At 38.9% G+C, this 21,069-nt stretch overlaps 3 protein-coding genes across 4 annotated transcripts; all 3 read right to left on the bottom strand.

The window, feature by feature from the left end:
• Positions 1–1,825: 1,825 nt before the first annotated feature.
• Positions 1,826–11,370, bottom strand: LOC126792977 (uncharacterized). 2 transcript variants are annotated; one of them, XM_050519507.1, is made up of 33 exons: positions 11,117–11,369; positions 10,637–10,698; positions 10,388–10,480; positions 9,796–9,967; positions 9,520–9,635; positions 9,165–9,251; positions 8,947–9,063; positions 8,790–8,853; positions 8,526–8,668; positions 8,283–8,330; positions 8,136–8,204; positions 7,794–7,869; positions 7,322–7,452; positions 7,187–7,246; positions 6,994–7,063; positions 6,816–6,880; positions 6,669–6,730; positions 6,418–6,541; positions 6,193–6,250; positions 5,951–6,063; positions 5,759–5,836; positions 5,589–5,651; positions 5,337–5,432; positions 5,143–5,252; positions 4,502–4,691; positions 3,994–4,108; positions 3,404–3,516; positions 3,241–3,318; positions 2,896–2,961; positions 2,680–2,811; positions 2,522–2,581; positions 2,330–2,410; positions 1,826–2,231 (listed from the first exon to the last, which is right to left on the bottom strand). In XM_050519507.1, the coding sequence occupies exons 1-33, from the start codon at positions 11,235–11,237 to the stop codon at positions 2,181–2,183; spliced, it is 3,084 nt and encodes a 1,027-aa protein (XP_050375464.1). In that variant the 5' UTR covers positions 11,238–11,369; the 3' UTR covers positions 1,826–2,180. The 2 variants fall into 2 exon arrangements, 1 of the variants encoding a protein (XP_050375464.1); XR_007671972.1 differs by lacking the exons at positions 1,826–2,231; positions 2,330–2,410; positions 2,522–2,581; positions 3,404–3,516 and having other exon boundaries at positions 2,731–2,811; positions 3,241–3,345; positions 11,117–11,370.
• An 825-nt stretch (positions 11,371–12,195) lies between these two features.
• On the bottom strand, positions 12,196–13,376 carry LOC126791663 (trans-resveratrol di-O-methyltransferase-like). The gene is made up of 2 exons (XM_050518137.1): positions 12,609–13,376; positions 12,196–12,507 (listed from the first exon to the last, which is right to left on the bottom strand). Exons 1-2 carry the CDS (start codon positions 13,374–13,376, stop codon positions 12,196–12,198), a joined length of 1,080 nt encoding a protein of 359 aa, XP_050374094.1.
• Positions 13,377–18,668: 5,292 nt separating this feature from the next.
• LOC126792426 (uncharacterized) lies at positions 18,669–19,775 on the bottom strand. The gene is made up of 2 exons (XM_050518845.1): positions 19,480–19,775; positions 18,669–19,359 (listed from the first exon to the last, which is right to left on the bottom strand). Exons 1-2 carry the CDS (start codon positions 19,773–19,775, stop codon positions 18,669–18,671), a joined length of 987 nt encoding a protein of 328 aa, XP_050374802.1.
• Between the last annotated feature and the right edge of the window lie 1,294 nt (positions 19,776–21,069).

Raw genomic sequence — 21,069 nt, forward strand, 5'->3', positions numbered from 1 at the left:
TCAGATTTTCCAGTTTAAGCTCATCGGAGCGTGAGCCGGGTGGGCTTCTGGCCCATATATTTTCTTTATTAAAAAAAAAAAAGACTGGGTGAATCACGTGCTGAAGAAAACAGTTTCTGACGTGGCGACCAGCTTAGCGATTCCGATTTTTTTTCATCCTCTGTTTTTCTGGGTTTGTGTTTTTGTCGTGGAACTGCTGCAGCATGTGCAACAAGCAGCCACAGCCGGCGACGTTGTTGTCTATCTGGCATAGGTGCTTTACCGAGACGTGCCCGTCCGACTTCTCTCGTACGTTTCCGACTATGCGCGTCGGCGTCCTCTGCCCTCGTCGATGTTTGCTTCCGACATCGTCTCTCTTGGCGTCTTCCTTCCTCCGACCGGCGTAGTTGTCTCGGGGTGTGGAACGGCTGCTCGTCCTTCGCCCGGCGTCCTCTGCCCTCGTCGACGTTTGCTTCCGGCATCGTCTCTCTTGGCGTCTTCCTTCCTCCGACCGGCGTAGTTGTCTTCCTTCCTCCGACCGGTGTAGTTGTCTCGGGGTGTGGAACGGCTGCTCGTCCTTCGCCCGGCGTCCTCTGCCCTCGTCGACGTTTGCTTCCGGCATCGTCTCTCTTGGCGTCTTCCTTCCTCCGACCGGCGTAGTTGTCTCGGAGTGTGGAACGGCTGCTCGTCCTTTGCCCGGCACTGCCCGACACTGCCCAGCGTCCTCTGCCCTCGTCGACGTTTGCTTCCGGCATCGTCTCTCTTGGCGTCTTCCTTCCTCCGACCGGCGTAGTTGTCTCGGAGTGTGGAACGGCTGCTCGTCCTTTGCCCGGCACTGCCCGACACTGCCCAGATCTTCTTCTTCTTCTTCTTCTTCTTCTTCTTCTTCTTCTTCTTCTTCTTCTTCTTCTTCTTCTTCTTCTTCTTCTTCTTCTTCTTCTTCTTCTTCTTCTTCTTCTTCTTCTTCTTCTTCTTCTTCTTCTTCTTCTTCTTCTTCTTCTTCTTCTTCTTCACCACCATACAAATGACCAAGGTCCATCTACCATAACATATATAGCATCCTTCTTCTTCTTCACCACAATACAAACATCTACCATAACACTTCTTCTTCTTCTTCTTCTTCTTCTTCACCACCATACAAATGACCAAGGTCCATCTACCATAACATATATAGCATCCTTCTTCTTCTTCACCACAATACAAATGACCAAGGTCCATCTACCATAACATATATAGCATCCGGCAAAGGGAATGGAATAGCGTCCTAAGACGCGCGTACTCATTTGCCAATTACACAATTGTGGCAAACTAAATCTAGAAACATCATAAGAGAATCATACAGACTTCCAATATGTACAGACTTGTAAATGTCGACACCCGGCCAATCATTATTCTAGATGTAAACCTAGAAGCCCAGGGCCAAGTCAGAGCTTTGCTCCCATCCATCCCATGCATCTCCACCGCGAGAATGTTTTTTTTTTCCTTGAAGTTGAACATTTTTCCTTTGGTTTATGGGGTTCTTAAATTATAATGGTGCCGTTCAATGCCTACAAGGAGCTCTACATGGCCGGATCATATCCCCGGGATTTTGAGACGTAGAACAAGAGATAGACCTCTTTGATGCTGGAAAACACATGGATCATGAACAACCAAAAGGACCAAGTTTGAAGTTGAAGAGAGATTCAGAGCAATTGTACTCCTAGTGTTTTTGATTGTCTCTGTTTGAAGACGAAGTGAGTGGAAGCGTGCATGTATACAGAGAGCTATGGAATTGTCGAAAGCATAGTTAATGGACTGATGAAAAGAAAGTTCAGCATTACCAAAAAAAAAATGTTCATAGTTTGTACCGTAGAAAACGAAAACTGTTCATAGTAGAACTATAAGCGATTCAATAAAAAGGCCATTGCTTCTCAAAATATCTCAGAAGTCAATAACTCAAGACGAATAATTTTTACAAAACAAATTAACGAATTATATGGCCAGATATTCTGCACTTTGTTATCGATCGCCTGCACTTCCAAAATTTTGGTCCTATCGGTATAGACATTACACGGGGCTTTTCAAATCTAATCACACTCCCAGGAAAAACCTTAGCAAGAAAAACAAGTTCTTCTTGTTGCCACATCTGGGAGTTTATATAATTTTCCTTTTTGAACAGTTCCACAATTGATTAGCAAGGGCATACAAATACAATGAAACCCTCAGACAGTCTTGACCTTTTGAATAGCATTCCTTTGCTTCGGTGTCAAGCTCTGCAGTTCATGGAAGCAAAAAATATATAAAATTGAACCATAAGTAGATCAAAGATTAAGTGTCGATCTTTGTTCACAGAATGAGACGGAAAGCTGACCTGATAGAGATTATCGAAAAGCTGTATTTCCCTCTGAGAAAAATTTATGAAAAACTCGGCAAGATAGTTTGCCAGATTAATCTGTAAATTGAGACAAACGAATATATATAGAAAGCATACTTCATAATCGTTGGCAGATATTGAACAACTTCATGAAACCATGAAAACAAGATAATTATGTTCGCATTATACCTGGTTAAGGGGATCGGCCACGCTCAAATGATCATCTTCATACCCATCGTCTTCTTCGTCCTTGAAGAAAATGTCAAGTTTCGTGACTATCTACTCACACAGTATACTCTATAGATACAACAGATCTACTCCAAAGTATATAACCAACAATAAAATACCTTATTGAATACTTTGGCAATTGCTTCAAGATGTTCATGTGTGGGTTTATCAAAAGATGTTAATCCCGCTGCATGCATCAAGTTCTTATCAGCTTCCCCACCATCTGCCTCAATTTCTTCCCAGTCGCTATCCTGCAGTAGGAATGGGTCCCAAGCTTAAACTCATTATTGATATGTTTATTTTCACCAAATAAACTAAAGCAGAAGATTGACTACCTCATTATCACTAGCTAAAACCTGCTCTTGGATTTCAACCAATGCATCTGCCAATAAAGCCATTAACTGCAAAAAAAAAAAAGAGAAATGGTTGAAGATTTCAAAAACTGGCATTTCTGATAATCATTGCACAGAGCAAAGGCACAATTGAATAACTTTCCATCTACAAATGGCTAATACACAATCCTGCAGTAGCCACTATATATGCACTGAAACAGCAGAAGTTGCCAAGTATAACAAACAACTCTACTGTACTAAAGGTATGTGCACTCACAAACTTGCTCAATAGTCAATATAAATCTCCTGCTTAGAAGAAAATATGATAATAACCTCCCAGAGAAGTACCTTAACGGGAAGTGGCACCACTGTCCACTGATCAGGAGTCAATTTCGCTTTTGAACGGGTCGTGATCCCAGCAGCACACTTTAGAAGGGAAGCAGAACAAGTTTTCTGTCAGCAAGCATATATAAGAAATTGAGTAGGAACAGAAAAAAAGTTTCTGCAGAACCTGAATTAAATATCCTTGCACATTGATTTTTGCTAATTCAGGATGCCTAGATGATAGCAACAAGGCCAAAGCAGTAGTAGTGACTTTAATTTGGTAGGCCCCCTGAATCTCACCTGCATCCAATACATATATTTTATGATCTGCCTTCTGCAGGGTCTCTAATAAGCCAAAGCCTCTTCAGTAAACAGAGGGTAAGTGCAACAAATTGAATGATTACACTTGCGTGCTCAAGTGCCAAACATAAACTAAAGAGGAAAAAGATGATGAACTTTAGGTCCAAATTTCTAAAAAGACTTTTCACACAGGGAACAATCTTAGTGAGCTGAATTTGACCATTCAAATAATAATGAAATCACATTGGCATGTAAGCAAAGAACTGAAAATTAAGAAAATTGATGTCGCAAGACAAAAGGACGTTACAGATGCACAATTTTACTAAAGATGCATCTTTTTGCAGGGACAAGGACTACATGTTATAAACTGGATTTGATAAATCAAACATTGCACCAAAATCAGAAACTTCTACTTCAAATTTGTGTTATGGTCTAGCTATAATTATATGAGAAGTAAACAAGCATATATAAACTTACCTTGCTGTTTGGTCCATTCTGACATTAAATATATAAAGGAGTTATCATAGCCGTCAGTTGGAATAGAGACCAGCAGATCAATAAACTGTTCAACATTTGGGACGCTAAAGTGTACCTATTGAATTCAACATTCAAAAAAATGAACCATATAAGTCATGGACGCTCTATGCTTGAGCGATATCAGATTAGGCTGCTAAGTAAATTTAACTAGAATGGTAAGATTGTCATAACAATTTGATGAAAAAGATATAAGGTGGAAGCTGCAAAAATGAACCAGCAAGAGAACACACATATTTTCAATGAGAATCGGTAAAGATATATGCTAGTCATAAAAATCAGTTCATTATAAATTAAAAGTATAAAAAAAACACTGATTACTGTGTGAAGTAAAACTGACCCAAAAAAGAGAAGAAGAAGAAAAAAGGAATGAAAAAAATCCATTTTGTTTACGGTTTCAGATATCAGAATCACTGGTGGAACTAACAGACACAAGTGTATAGGTGCATACCAGTCGAGCAAATATGAGTAGCAGAGAGCTTCTCAGTCCTACTATTTGAGCAGATTGCATGCGCCTAAGAAGAGCAGCAACCAGGTCTTGAATATGGGGTGCCATCTGTGATGATAGATGCAAAATAAGTTGCAGAATATAGCTCCCAACAAAAAGAGAACCAGAGCTTTCCAGATCAGGGTCAAGAAGCCTGCAAGCATAAAGCTTACAATAAATAAATCTCAAATTATCAAAGAAATGAAATTTCTTTTTCATTACTCAGTAGATCTACAAATAATAAAATGAACTGTTGATTAAAAGGTAAATAAAAAACAGTCAATCCAGTTAAATAAAATGAATGAAACGCATGTATGGGTTATCAAACTTATCATCCCAACGTGGTGGACACATTTGGGGTGAAAGGAGAACTTGTGATTCTCATATGGCGCATACCAAAAGAAAAAGGAAATAGGAAACAGTCAATTGAATCCTTGAGTGAGAGTTACAAAATATAACTTTCTATGCCAATTTTGATAGACTGTCACAATTGAAGGATCATAAAAATTAAAGCTTTCTATATAATTACAAAAATGAAAAAAATAATAATAACCACCAAAAGACACTGAAAGAACCAGGCACTTAGAAAACAGAATTCAGATTACCTAGAAGCTGCATCAAGCAACCTTCTCATTGTATTGCCAGAATCACCACCCCAAGCAAGCACATCTTGTCTTCCACCAGCTATAAAAGCAGCTAAACATTGTGTTGCATTCTGGTATAGTTGTCGCAACAAGATTGAGTCACTTAACTATGTAATAAATAGAACAAATAAATAATTGTGTAAGAAAGAGGATACCTGCATTTCACTATGATCATCACTTTGTAGGACAATTTGTATAACACCATCAAAACAAGCATCATATATTGCTTTCACCACATTACCGGGAGCATTCTGTACCAATGCTATTACAATGTTTAATTAGCAATCCTCCCAGATGCAGTCTAAAGATAAAACTGAAAATTTGAGGGGCGAATTTCTTTTGACATATAGAAAAAAAGGAAAAAGTGAAGAAAACAAGAGATAAATCTTCATTGAAGCATATCTTACTTTCAATAACATTGTCACCAGATCCACTGATCCGGCCGCTAATCCATCAGGCTGCTGTTGGGGCTGACAATCACCATCAATATGTATCAGAAGCTATATATGTATATTCCCCTTGAATTATTAAACTATGACACAATAAAAGTGCCATTTAGTTACAAGCACTGACATACTTTATTCAAGACTGGTGAAACATACGGTAATACTCGAGAAACCAGTGGATGTATACAGCCAGGTGCATTTTTAAGTGCCTGGTATAAATCATAAACAAAAGCCAGAAAATCAAACACGTAAATTATAAGCTATTTAACTTTATACACATGTACATATTTTATTACATCTACCACCAATGCTCCATATATTACCTCCAGAACTTCAATTGAATCCATACTGACAAAAGGATCAGAAATATGTGATGCCCACATGTTAAGGATCACAGGGGAAATGATAGGCTCTATCGATGTCGATAATTCGTAACCTACAATTAAATAGAAAATATGTAGCAACCCAACTCCTTACGTCCATATAATTCAATGATTTCACACACCAAAAGAAGGGGAAAAAAAGGCGTATAATGGGTTTACCATATCATCCAGTCTAAACTCACCTGCCTCAATTGCCGCTAGTAGTGTTTCATATACCAAGTTCAAAGTTTCATCAGATGCCTAAAACCAAAAGAATAATGCAAGCTTAATGCAAATACACGAATAACACTATTTTAAGGTAAATACTAGTGCTCAGTACCTGATTAAGAAGATCCGCAAGTGATGTAAACAAACTAATTATATGTGGTTGAATTAACTATTTTAAGGTAAATACTAATGCTCAGTACCTGATTAAGAAGATCTGCAAGTGATGTAAACAAACTAATTATACGTGGTTGAATTAATTCTTTGTTTGCTTTAGGTAGGAGCTGGCAAAGTGCCCTGCACGCACCTACTTTGACCGGCGGGGGCCTGACAGGGATGACAATAGATGAATTAAATTCTTGATTAGATACAAATTCCTCAAGGAAAGAAAATGAATCATTCTCTGTGAGAGAGAGAGAGAGAGAGAGAGAGAGAGAGAGAGAGAGAGACTTACACGTCCATGGCAATTGCTTTGGTAGCAGCATAGAGAAAGTGCTCGAGAACTCCGTCACTGATCTATACAGCATTAGACATGTTTCAAAGATACATGCAATCATATAGGAAAATAGGAACTTTAAATAGAAAAGTTTAGAATCTTTACCACAGAGGAGAACTTGGCAACCGATGAAAACATGCGAGAATAAAGAAAGGGATATTCATGAACATCTGCAACACGGTAACAGAAAGTGTTTACTCACAAATGAATGAATGCTTCTTCCCCTCTGTCTGTTTTTTTTATTTCTGGAAGGGAGCCTATTGCAAGGAAAAGAGAATCGAACCTAATCCAATGTCATCACTGATTATCTGCTCCAGAAGGTTTCCTAACCCAACTCTCGTCATACCTGAATCCTGTGAACTAAGGTTAATCAGTCTACCAATGTGAATCCACTTGAAACTGGAATTGAGTGATATAGATAAGATGGCACACCAAGAAGAAGCATAAAGACATCATCTAAAGAAGAAAGCACAAACCTCGGTTTCTAGCAATAGTTCTGATAGAGAAGTCAAAGCAAACAGAGTAGCCTCTCTCATCTGGAGCATACATCAGTCATAGAATTAATAAAGAAGAATTAAATGAAATACATAGGAAAAATGATGTCTACTTACTCTCCACCAAATGGCAGAACCAGCATGCTTCTCTCTTTGAGACTCACTTATACGTGTTTTCGCAGCATCAATGACAGCGTTGATACCTTCTTCGCCACAAATATTAACCACTTCTTCAAGTAGAATTGAACCTAGAAAGGAGAAGTGGTATTAAAGCTCAAGTAGGTGAGTAGAATTATTTTGAACTTTAAATGGAGATTGGGAAATTGAAATAATAGGGCTAACACCAAGGGCAATATTGATATACTTCAATTAGAACAGAATCATGAAGTACCTCAGTGATGGAAATGAATTATTTCTACAACACTGATGTTGAATGAACAAAGGTTTCATAAATCAGCAGTTCTATACTACACTAAAAGAGGAATATATATACATACACATACACGTGTGACAAGAAAACCATATATATTGAATTTTTTAAGGACGTTGCCATAAAAAGCATTAACTTGATGGGAGATGCTACACATACCAGAAACACGACAACTATAAGTAGAATCGTCCTCATCAGCTACAAACTGATTGGCGTCCATCAACCAACTATGAACCTAAAAAACAATAACAGAGGAACAGCCATCAAACCGACGGTCTTAATATAACATAAGTACATGCAACTAAATTCAGTTGGTAATACTACAGGTGATTTAATCAGGAAAACTTATCAGATAAAATCAACATGGAGGAACATATGGAGGATAATGAATAATTAAGTAGGTTCCAGTATTAAGCTGTTTGGTCTCAGCTATTCAGCCGCTCAACCATATAAATGAATTGCCAGAAACCACTGTAAAGGTATACAAAAGCAAAATATTACCTGTTGTTCCGTTATTTGCAGAAAAGCAATGGTGTAATAGACCAACTCCTTGACATTATTCGTGATGACCTATAAGGTTAAGAAGAAAACCATCTCACAATAAAGTGTGGTAAAAACAGAAGCAACAGGTAGAGAAAGGAAGCATACCTTTACCAGTTCTGCATTACCAGCGACAGTCAACAGAAACTCAAATAGCTGCATATAAATAGAGATGTTTTAACAACTATGGTGACAAAATCTGAAAATAAAAAATGTACAGAAAATTTCCACACGTAATAACACAACAAAGTTAAATTTTTGATCAAGGAGGGCATCAAGACACTTCTTTGAGTACATTTGGGCTGCCATGGTCCATAAGCAGTCGAAAAAATGTCATATGGATTTAACTACCTGGATAACAAAGGAATCTAAGCTTTTATCAGCACCATCTGAATCATATCTTCCATCGTATGAATCTTCTGTGCCTTCAATTGACGATCGCACATATACTTCAAGACAGGTCGTAAAAGTTTGCCACAGTGGCCCCACGATAACTGCCAAAGCAGGAACAGTCAAGCACAAGATATGAAAACTACTGTATGTAACATTGTCTATGAACAAAGCATAAATACATACAGTATTTGTGACAACCATCGATAGATAGGAATGACTTACTCATAAATTCATTCTCAATAAGGCTTGGGAAATTTTGAACAAACTGATTCAAGCACTTCAATACCTAACAATGATGAAAATAAACCATATATAAACTGCCCAGTATGATAGTCGATACGCGTATCAGAACAAAATTGTAACAAATCAATGAACCAACCTCCATTCTAATACTCCAATCATCAGGATCTTCGGATTGTACTGGATTGCTCAGGATTCCCGAAAATTGATTCATCCATGGTTTTAGCATAGGTGCTATTAATGCAGTGGTTTCCATCTGGACATAAACATCTTAATCTGTTAATTCATTATAGAAGAAGCTTAATTTACTGTACTTCAGATCTTGTGAAGTTTAAAAATTGATAACAAGTCAAATACCTTATATACACCACTCATCACTCCCAACACCGAAATACATGAATAAACAATTGAATAGGATTTCGTTCGTAAATATTTGTCATACACCTGCACATACAAATCCCACAATATACTACATGGTTAACTGAAGAAAACAAAATCTTCAAACTGACGTGACTGACATGACATCGACAGAAGAGTATGAATAAACTGCATTAGCAATTAAGTACCTCAAATGTCAAAAAAGTACTATCTCTCAAGCTGAAAAACACGAGACTCAAATAGGCCACGTAACACGCAATCAACAAAGAAGCTTTACTTGCTTTTTAGACCTTGAAAACAATTATAATTCAATTAGCAAACAGAGGGTATTAACCTGAGGAGATGATACAATTGTAAGTAAGCATGGGAACAAAGCAGGTATCAAGGTCGGGACCACTGTATCATCCAAGTCCACTGAGAGAAGAGCCAAGCATCTAAGAGCTCCATTCACTGCAAAGTTTAAGAAACTAGTTAATCTTTCATAACACATACAAAAGAGCACGACAAACAATGTAGGAAACTTAACATTTCTGATAGACCTAGTTTGGCCACATAGATAGAACTGAGATAGAGTTGGTAGATCATGAATTACAAAATTAGACAGGCTTACCTCCATTCATGTTAGTTTGGTTGTTAACCAACTTCATTAGATATGGTAATAAGTCCGGCCAATTTTCTGGCCAATCGTAACCTGCTATTGATGCTACAGCCATACTTATTGCTGTACAGATTTTCCTATGAGGATCATCTATTGAAAGCAAAAGAAGTTTGCGCACAACCACCTGAAAATGTAACCAGTACCTAATTAGATTTAGCAGGAGATTCAGTTATATCAATTGTGACTGTATCATAAATTTACTCTTAACGAAAGGTCAATGATATCATAAAGAATTTAGTTTTCAGCAGCAAGTACACTCATTGTTGCATTTATAATATAGCAACATCAACAGTAATCTAATGCAACAAAATAATATCAAAAACTTGGGATTAGAATTTAGAGAAGTAGATGCATAATGTCAGTTAAAAAAATAACAAAAAAGATATAAATTGTTCACAAATCCAGAATAATGGAGAGGAGAAAAGAAAAGCTACTAATACTTGTAGGGACAGGCTAAACTTGTTACCAAGGTCTCTGGAAAGTGAAATAAGGTAAAACTAACTATCAGGGTCAAGACTAGTACAAGTTTAATTGCCGGAAGTACCTTCTCATCACTTGAAACAGCAGGTTGTTCAAACGCTTCATCGCCCTCGTTCCAGTGTTTCTTAATAAACTGCTTAAGAAGCACAGCCGCTAGGTAAAAATTAAGTCAAGGTTCACAAAAAAAATAAAATCCTGCTGCACGCAATTGGCCGGACCATTAACCAGCAGTCAGTTTCCAAAAAAAACAGCTCCAGTATAAGGAACATAAGACCATAATGCTGAATAAACAATCCCGATAATGAAAGGATATCTGGCGCAACCCCATCGGGAGCTCCCTATTCGCGGCAACCTTCGATAACGCACTTCCAAAACCTGGAGACATTACAAAATCGAACAATCTATCTTCTCATATACCACGGCAATCCACAAGCAGAACAAAAAAGAAAAACAATATTAACCTCATAGGTGCATTTGATCTCACTCATTTTGTATATATTATAAATAAAAAACAAAAAACAGTTCATAACTCTATTCTTCAAAATCTCATTTCAGTCCAAACTAGCAATCAGTCTCAGAAAATCGACACGAACTTGCAGCTTATGCTAGAGTGAGGATCGTTTCAGCTAGAAATCCAAACCATCAATCAATCAAGTGCATCATTTCAGCTAAAATTTCACGCTCGTGTGGCGAAATAATCGGAATCAAATCCACATTACTCAACGAAATCGGAACAATCGGAAAGATAAGAAATCAAAATCAAAACGAAGGCAAAAGGCGAGAGTGGAGAGACCTGGTTGGAGAGAAGCCTGATTAAGCGAAGCTTCGGCGAAGGAGCGGACCTCGTGGCTGGGGTCGAGAGTAGCGGACAAGCAGTTGAGCAGCCATTGCTGATCGTCATCGAGCTTGGCCATAGCAAACTCCGAAAGCAGAAGAAGAGAGAGAACCCTAATCGGCGATTTGGAATTTGTTTAATTTCTATCAATTTGGTTTTTAAATGTTGATGGGCTTTGCTTCCCGCGTCGAAGTGAATCGGAGAGTGAAGGACTTGAGGCGGCTTTGGTTTATAACTTTATATAGTCGGCACTAGTTGCAGCGCAGAGATAGGGTTGCTAAAAATCCACCTCGTTATTTGGGCCGGAAGGCGCACGTATGGCCCATGAAGATTAGTCTCACACTCGCACGTACTAAAAGCTTGAATTTTTCTATCCAAAAAAAAAAACTTGAATTTGATTCAAAAATGACTAGTTGTGTTATAATTTACCCCATTGCTTTATGTGCCAAAAGTCTTGAATTTGGCTTGAGGATAACTTGTTATGGAGTACATAAGTGAGATGCAAATGGTATTTCAAAAAGTAATTCACCGAGCATTACTCATTGTTAAAGAATTTTGTCGAGTTTTAATTTTTTTTATTTTGTGTTTTAACATTTCTAATGAGTGTAATTAAGGGATTGTATTTAACAATATGTGTGATCAACATGAGATTGTATAGCCTCAAAGAACTAATCTGATTCTACTTGATGTATTAGAGGCTCTAATTTATCACCATGATCAATGCACAATTACACACAAGTACATACACAAATGAACAGATGTAAACTTCCAAATTTCCCATTCCCATTTTAGAATTTGGTGAGTGTTCTTGAAATCATATGCCAAAAGTGCAAACCTATCATGCAGCCTCTTCAACACATAATATTGGTTCCACTCTCCAGTCCCTCCGAACTCTCCTACTAGCTCTTTCAATCCCCAGTAAACCCACACTTTATTCCCAAAGATATTTTACATTTCCAAATGAAATAAGAAGTACTGCAAACATAAATTGAGTACAAATATCACACATGCAGCTTGCATCCCCTTGTTATGTGGCTTCAAAGGTAAACCTCAATAAGAGACCTAACTCCCAGTGAATGTGAAATCTTATAGTAACTAAATCCTGCAGCCAGAAACAGCTTCTCCCACTCATTTTCAGTGCGTTCTTTGCCAGTGAGATTCACCATCATCAACATGTCCCATAACAGCTGTGTTTCAGTTGACGTATTACTCATCTTCATGTTATCTACAGATACAACCATGTCTAAAATAATAACCTTTCCTCCTTCGCTTTTGCTTATCGAAATTGCTTCTCTGCACCTCCTCAATATTTTCACGCTTTCTTCATCACTCCAGTCATGCAGAATCCACTGCTCATCGATCATCATAGAAAATCCACAATTCATAAGTAACACAAAAAGCACAAAACTTATTGAAAAAGAAGGTTCGTTTTGAATACAAGTACGTGTACCTTGAGTAGAATAGCATTTGCTGGGGGTATTTTCTCAAACATATCTCCTACAACAAAATCCAAGTTGTTGGTCCCTTTCAAGTTATCAATGACATGTGAGAGATCCAATACAGTGCATTTCATCTGTGGAAATGCATTGGCAATGGCAAAGGTCATAGTTCCTCTACCACCTCCTACATCAACAATTGAACTTAAACCCTCAAACACACCTCGACACTTTTTAATCATCACACTCGAAATAAGCTGAGAATCGGCGACCATTGCTTCATCAAACATGTTACCAAACCTTGGTTCATGAGCCCCCAAATCAAAGAACGACATATCATATGTCATCTCAAATGGGGTGGATTTGTGGTTACACAACCACGGACCCAATAAGTGCCACGGGTTAGTCAACATTGGGTCTAGTTGGAGAAGCAAGAACGGTGTCGTAGTCAAAGGGCTGTCATTGAGGAGAAGCTCGGAAGATGGTGTTAGGGAATAGACTACTTCTTGATGAATGTTATCATCTTTGACAAAGAATCCACATTGGACTAGAATGCGCATGAGGCGATAGATGAAGCGAGCTTTAGAAGGGTGGACATCGAGTCTAGAAATAAGGTTGGAGAGGGGCATGGGTTGGCCATGGTTGTAAATGATATCTGGGATGCCTAGCTGAACTGCACATTTTAGTGCCATGGAGTTAATGAACTTTAGCATGTGATTCCACACATGAACTTGAGCTTGAAGAAGGTCGCGAGCACTACTACTATTAGCAGCTAAACCCATGTTGTTTTGATTCATTCTGCTATACTAATTCTGTCGAAATATGGATGCGCTAGTGCTGCTTATATCTGCATCTTGATGGATGATGGTGTGAGTGGAATGTAGTAGGTATAGTGGAGATAGTGGAGTGAGTAGGTGGTTAGTGTGAATTAGCCTATATATATCATTGTAATCTGTATATGAATGTATCAATCTGAAGAGCAATATCAGTATATTACCACTTGGTATCAGAGCCTCCTGCTCTGTTCTTTCTTTTCCTTTTTCCGACAGGTCGACCTCCGGCGTCTCTCCGCTGCGTCTGCTTGGCCGCTCCGCACTCGGACTCGCCGCTCGACGTCGCCGTCGACCTTTCCCGGAGCTAATCGCCCGCTGTCCCTCCGAAGTCGCTCCACCGCTGCTCCTCATCAACCCGCAGTCACCGCTGCTCCTCCGGTCGTGCTCTCTCAGTTTCCAGGAGCTGCCTCTCCTTGGTGCTCTCGACAATCCGTCGTTGCTCACCTAAGCCAAGCCTCTCCGACGCAGCTCGACCCGAATCGACCCGGCGTCGTCCTCGCCGCTCCTGCTCTCTCCGCCGCTGCTGCTGCTGCTGTCTCTCCCCGCCCCGACGTCGCTCGCCCGCTCCTCAGTTGCCGCCCCACCCCGACGTCACTCGCCGCTCCTCCAGATCGCCCCTCTCCTCTCCGCTCCTCATACCCAAATCGCACAAATCATACCTAAATCCTAAATCAGCCACTCGACCCGACCCGCTTTTGTTCACCCGGCCCGGCCCACACACGACCCGGCCCAGCCCAGAAACAAGTACGGCCCGACCCGGCCCGCTTGATCCGACCCGGCCCAGCAATAATTAGCAGCCTTTTTTCTTGCTGTCAGTGCACACGCACCATCAGTGCAAGTGCACCGGCAACATATTCTTCTCCATTGCTTTCGCTGTATAACTTCTGATTTGTCAAAAAAAAATGTTCATCCCTACCGCATCCATCGCTGGTTTTGGTAAAATTGGTATGACTTTAAATATCTCTCACTTTGTTGGTTTTGATACATGGATTATTGATTCTGGTGCGTCTGATCATATGACTTATGACAAATCTTATTTTACCGTTTTGTCTCCTGCATCAGTACCCTATGTTACTAATGCTAATGGTGAGGCATTCCCCGTCTTAGGAAAAGGGTCTGTTCGTATTACTCCTACTATAGAGCTTCACAATGTGCTCTATGTCTCTGCTCTATCTCATCATTTGATATCTGTTCCCCAATTAAACACTGACGCTCAGTGTTTTGTGACATTTTTTCCTATGTATGTGATATTTCAGGATCTTCTCACCGGAGAGTTAATTGGTCGGGGGTATCTGAGGGGCCGGTTGTTTCATCTGGATCAGACATATGCGGGGGAGAAACCAGGGTTACAATCTCGGACCACTCTAATCTCTACTTCTGATAAGCTAAGTGAAATTTGGTTATGGCACCGTCGCTTAGGGCATCCATCTTTTAGTATTATGAAGAAATATATGCCTACTTTGTTTTTTAGTGTGGATGAGTCTTCTTTACATTGTGAAACATGTGTTTTGGGCAAGAGTCATCAGTCTACCTATTCCCCTAGTAAATCTAATAAAAGTACTCTTCTTTTTGAATTAATTCATTCTGATGTTTGGGGACCTTCTAAAGAGTCTACTGTGTCAGGAATGCGGTACTATGTGTCATTTATTGATGATTGCACCCGTCTTTCGTGGATTGTTCTTCTTAAAACTAAAAATGAGGTTTTCCCGGCTTTTCAAGTCTTCTATACCACTGTGCAAACACAATATAATGCCACAATTAGAGTTCTTCATTCTGATAATGGGGGGGGGGGGAATATGTGAATCATCTCTTTCAGGAGTTCTTTAACACACATGGAATTGTTCATCAAACAACGTGTCCTTACACACCTGAGCAGAATGGCGTTTCTGAAAGGAAAAATCGTCACTTACTTGAAATGGCTCGGTGTATTCTTTTTAGTGCCCATATGCCTAAGTATCTTTGGGGTGATGCTGTCATCACTTCTGCCCACCTCATTAATCGTCTTCATTCTCGTGTCCTTCAAGGCAAAGTTCCATATGAGGTACTTGCATCTCATGTCTCCTTACCCTCTTTTCATAATCTTCTTGCCCGTGTTTTCGTTGTGTTGCTTTTGTCCATCTTCCACCACATCAGCGGTCTAAATTGGATGCCCGGGCAGTTAAATGTGTGTTCGTTGGGTATGGAGGCCATCAAAAAGGGTACCGGTGCTATCATCCACCTACCAAGCAGTATTATGTCACTATGGATGTTACTTTCTTCGAGGACATGAGTTATTTTGCCCCTTCTGATACTGCTCTTCAGGGGGAGAATTCCTATTTTGAAGAGCTGTATCCTGGAGAGGGGGAGACAAGTAAGGCAATAGATATGGTGACAGGTTCAGTTGAGATTATCAATGTAACAACTACACAAGCGCCACCAGAAGATTCCGGCGATGTAATCGGCGGTGTAGTCACTCCAGAGATTCATGAACCAGCAGATGAAAACACAACTGCCCCTCATACTACTGTTTCTACACCTGACCAATGCTCTCCTGGTACAGAAGATCACTCACCTGAGGTTAGTCATTCTATTAGAGCTGATAGTAGACAATATGTTTTGCCAAATAGGTCTACTCGGGGTCAACCAACAAAAAGATATGAACCTACCTTTCAGACTACAGCCAAGTATCCGGTAGCGAATTTTATATCTACCAAAAGATTATCTAAGTCATATGAGTCATTTGTGAATCAAATATCTAATGTATCAGTACCTAACAAAGTGCAGGATGCATTGGGAGATCCAAAATGGATGAAAGCAATGAAGGAAGAGATGGAAGCATTACAAAAGAACAATACTTGGGAGCTTGTACCTCCACCATATGGCAAGAAGACAATAGGATGTCGTTGGGTGTTTACAGTGAAGCATAATCCAGATGGGTCAGTAAGCCGGTATAAAGCACGCTTAGTAGAGAAGGGGTTCACTCAGACATATGGCATAGACTATGATGAGACATTTGCACCTGTTACAAAAATAAACACTATCCGGGTATTGCTTTCTGTCGCTTCTAACTTGAACTGGCCACTTAGGCAATTTGATGTTAAGAATGCATTCCTTCATGGAGAACTAACGGAGGAAGTATACATGGATCTTCCGCTTGGATATGTGGTCGCTTCTCCTAGTAACTCCGTATGCAGATTGAGAAAGTCTTTGTATGGTCTTAAACAGTCACCTCGTGCTTGGTTTGGAAGATTCTCAGAATTCATGAGGAAGATTGGTTACAAACAGAGTAATTCAGACCACACGTTATTTCTCAAACATCAACAAAGGAAGGTAACAGCCCTAATTATATATGTTGATGATATGGTAGTTACTGGAAATGATACTGTTGAGGTGGATAGATTACAGAAACAGCTTGTCACAGAGTTTGAGATGAAGGACCTAGGTACACTCAAGTACTTCTTAGGCATTGAAGTAGCCCGGGGAAGCAAAGGTATCTATTTGTGTCAAAGGAAGTACATCCTTGATCTACTAACAAAGACATGTATGTTGGACTGCACTCCCATTGATACTCCTATTGAGCAGAACCACCGGTTAGCAGAGTATCCAGATCAAGTCCCTACTGACAAACCGCGTTATCAGAGGCTAGTCTGGCGCCTGATTTATCTATCACATACCAGACCAGATGTTGCGTATGCAGTAAGTGTAGTAAGTCAGTTCATGCATAACCCCAGTGAGGACCACATAGATGCTGTTATAAGGATCTTGAGGTACTTGAAGTCAGCTCCAGGGAGAGGAGTAATGTTTTCTAATCACAACAATATCGTTGATGTTTGTGGCTTCACAGATGCAGAGTGGGCTGGAAATATTACAGATCGGAGGTCAACATCAGGGTATTTTACCTTTGTTGGAGGTAACCTTGTTACGTGGAGGAGTAAGAAACAAAATGTGGTAGCTCGATCTAGTGCTGAAGCAGAATACAGAGGTATGGCTCAGGGAGTGTGCGAGTTGTTGTGGATTAGGAATTTGCTACAAGATTTGGGTGTTAAACCTAAGAGTGTTATACAACTGTACTGTGACAACAAGACAACTATTAATATTTCACAGAATCCTGTGCAACATGATCGTACAAAACATGTAGAGGTTGATCGTCACTTTATAAAAGAGAAGCTAGACGCTAAGATCATTTGCTTTCCGTTTGTTCCTACAGAAGAGCAACTTGCAGATATACTCACCAAAGGAGTGTCCAAGAATGTTTTTTATGACTCACTTTGCAAGTTGGACATGGTTGATGTGTATGCGCCAACTTGAGGGGGAGTGTGAGTGGAATGTAGTAGGTATAGTGGAGATAGTGGAGTGAGTAGGTGGTTAGTGTGAATTAGCCTATATATATCATTGTAATCTGTATATGAATGTATCAATCTGAAGAGCAAGATCAGTATATTACCACTGATGGGAGGCTAGTGCCACAATCTATCAAAGTTATCATGCATGTTTTCCATTTCAAATTTAAAAAACGCACTAATATTCTGTATTAGGAAACAAATTTGTCGACCACCCTTTATTTGTCCACCTTGTGTTTACCTTTTTAAACTCATAACATGTGTCTTTTTTCAACTTATAGTTAGATAATAATTGAGCAATTAGACACATGACATGAGTTTAAAATAGTGGAAACAAGATGGTCAAATAAATGGTTGGCAAATTTGTTTCCTTCGGCATTAGATTCGTAAACCCATGCTTCTAATTAAATATTGAAACTTTGGATACATGATCAATCTTCTATGATGTAAGATTGTAAAATATGTATACTTTAAAAGTAGAAATTATTGAGTCAGGACCCATGCTGGTACATATTATAGATTCAAGATGTTATCCCAACGTGATTCAGGTAAATATGGTTTTATACATGTAACATGTTATATGTGTGCATGCAATTATGCGGCACCATGCATGGCATAGAATTAAGGAGTTCCATTAATCTTACCAATATACAGTATATTACCTAGCAAGCCAAGTTAGAAAGTTAATTCTAGAAACTTTTGATGCATGGCTGTTTCTTAGTGCTTTGTATGCACACATCTTACTCAACCTTGAGTAGTTTCCTGAAGATTGAAGAGATAGATATGTGGAACATCTACACTGCATGAAAAATTAACAACTCAATCATATATCTATTCCCATTTGCTCCTAATCTGGTGATTGTGCTTGAAATCATATGTTAATAACTCTAAGCTTCCATGAGTTCCATGACTTCCATCCAACCTATCCAACTCTTTCTTGCTCCCATTTCACCCTCTCAACAATTTTCACGCTCAGCCCTACACTCCTCTCTCCTCCCACATCACCAGAGCTCTTAAACCACATGAAACCCTCATGATAATTATGAGAATCAGCTTCACTTCCGGCAACACAAACAACCTCTCTTTGGACAAATGCATCCACAAACACGGCATTAGCATTGTTGCTATTTCCCTCATAATATTTGTCGAAAATTCTCTCCCATCTTTGCTCCAGTCTCATTTCATAGAACATGCATTGCTTCATCTGGTGCTTCAATTTCAGTCCCCCTTCCTTGATAAACAAGAAAGGACAGTGCCACTTCCCAACTACCATAGCCTCAGAAAAAAATTTGTCAAACGAAAAGTCAAAACCAGGAAGGCTTGATCGCTTTGAACCGTTGAGTCCTCGAGCTTCACCTAGTTGGTAAAAATGGGATCTGGCCATGGTGACTAGCCAACCTGCTTTTCTCCTCAAAAAATATGGAGGAATGCCATCTGAAGCAACGGCCTTGGCAGTAAAGTGACTTGTGTGCTTTGGAATTATCTCAATTTGTTGATATATGTCTGATGGATCGAATGGCTTTGGTTCTACATCTATGACAGTTCTGCCAAAAGTTCTGCCAAACCAGCCAATCTCTTCCATGTTCTCTTGCTTTGAATTTGTACACACTTTCCTGTAAATCAATTTGTTTACCAAAATTACATGACTGTAGTCTATAATTCTATATATACATATACATAGATCTATACAGACTATACATTTGAAAATTAATATGACAATTATTATGACGTACCCTCTGTGTCTCCCATTCCTGCGCACCACATGGTATGTATTGGCAGATAAGGGCTTATCAAGAACTGGGATGAAGGCAACATCATCATTATCTGAGGAATATCCAACTGAGAGATCCTTATTCTGAGGGAAAGGCAAATCTTTCACTTGAGTATCTTCGCAACATCCGAAACACATAGTCTCATCCGATTCTTCATCATGGAGCACTAGATAACCGGAATTTGCCCCTTCCGGGGTTGGTGCTGACAGTGATTCAGGAGACCTTTTACACATAGACAGAGGCCTTGTCACATACATTCTTGTTTATTGAGGTAGGAAAAATATGTGAATAGAAATGGAGAACTCACTCTAAATTGGCTTGATCCTGCACTTGATTAACTACATATATATATAGAATTAACTTGTACTATTTGCTTGTCATCGATAGAATTCAAGAACTCATTCAAACTCTCATGAGTTTCATAATTTTTATGCATTTTCCTATAAGCATATCCTGATTATTCTTGTTAAGTCTATATATGCTAGGGGTGGGCACGAGATGAGACGGGATAAAGCTAATCTCGCGTCATGTCTCACTCATTAAATTTGGGATGAGATCGGGACATGATTTGTGTTTTTAAAAGTTCGTCTCACCCGGGATCGGGATGAGATCAAGCATATCCCACCGTCCCAGACTTTAAATAAAAAAATACTTAATTTACCACATATAAAATTTTAGTACGAATTATTGTAATAAAAGAAACATATAGATTGTTCCAAATATCCTTCACCATCTACTTCGATACTATGAGCTTAATTATTATAAAATTAAATTAATCATTCGAATTATAGCGTAATAGATATTGTACATGAAAATTCTAGTGTTATCATACAAGAGAAACATATATAATTATATATTGTATATAAGATTATATATGTTCTGATTGCTAAGTTCTTAGAAATTTGCAATATGCGAATCATTTTTATTTATATCATATAACTCGATTCATATATTAATGAGAAAATTAACTGGGACTTATTTATATTTAGGAAATGAACCAAGGTCCAATATTCATTTTTTGAAGTTAGTCATTTCATTATCAAATGTATCTAAGGTGTTCTCATAAATTATAAATATATGGTGATGATGAAATATTTTATGGTTGAAATTCAAATGAAATTTAAAGTGGGACGGGATGGGACGAAGTGAGATATAATTTATTCCTCTCATATCCCATCCCACCGTAATAAAACAAGATGAGATCGAAACAAAACTAATGTTTTTAAACTTCCGTCCCGGCAAATTTCGGGACGGGATCGGGATTCCAGTAATTTATGTCCACCCCTAATATATGCTGACAGCTTTTACTTACTCATCATGCCTTAATCCTATATTGACAGGTCAGGTCTTGTTGTTTGCATGTACAGATTAATAGAAATCATGCAATAATTTACCCAACCCAATCACTTAAAATTATTAAATCAAATTCAACTGATATCTCAAGACATATTTTATCTAAAAAAAGAAGAAGAAGATATAAGCAAGTCAAAAATGCAAATGCAACTCTTCAGGTATCAAATTGTGCAAAATTGTCCAAGTAATTATAGGAGG

This window comes from Argentina anserina, chromosome 4 (assembly GCF_933775445.1).
Source record: "Argentina anserina chromosome 4, drPotAnse1.1, whole genome shotgun sequence".
NCBI lineage: Eukaryota > Viridiplantae > Streptophyta > Magnoliopsida > Rosales > Rosaceae > Argentina > Argentina anserina.

Bases quoted from the DNA above. Each gene is read 5' to 3' on its own strand.
- LOC126792977 (XM_050519507.1), bottom strand. From the start codon at position 11,237: ATGGCCAAGCTCGATGACGATCAGCAATGGCTGCTCAACTGCTTGTCC. The intron at 8,854-8,946 runs GTTGGTTCATTG...CATCATTGTTAG, and splicing joins ATTGGAGTATTAGAATGGAG to GTATTGAAGTGCTTGAATCA. The intron at 4,692-5,142 runs GTAATCTGAATT...TTATGCTTGCAG, and splicing joins TTGCTTGATGCAGCTTCTAG to GCTTCTTGACCCTGATCTGG.
- LOC126791663 (XM_050518137.1), bottom strand. From the start codon at position 13,376: ATGGGTTTAGCTGCTAATAGTAGTAGTGCTCGCGACCTTCTTCAAGCT. The intron at 12,508-12,608 runs GTACACGTACTT...ATCGATGAGCAG, and splicing joins CAAATGCTATTCTACTCAAG to TGGATTCTGCATGACTGGAG.
- LOC126792426 (XM_050518845.1), bottom strand. From the start codon at position 19,775: ATGTATGTGACAAGGCCTCTGTCTATGTGTAAAAGGTCTCCTGAATCA. The intron at 19,360-19,479 runs GTACGTCATAAT...ATTGATTTACAG, and splicing joins AGGAATGGGAGACACAGAGG to GAAAGTGTGTACAAATTCAA.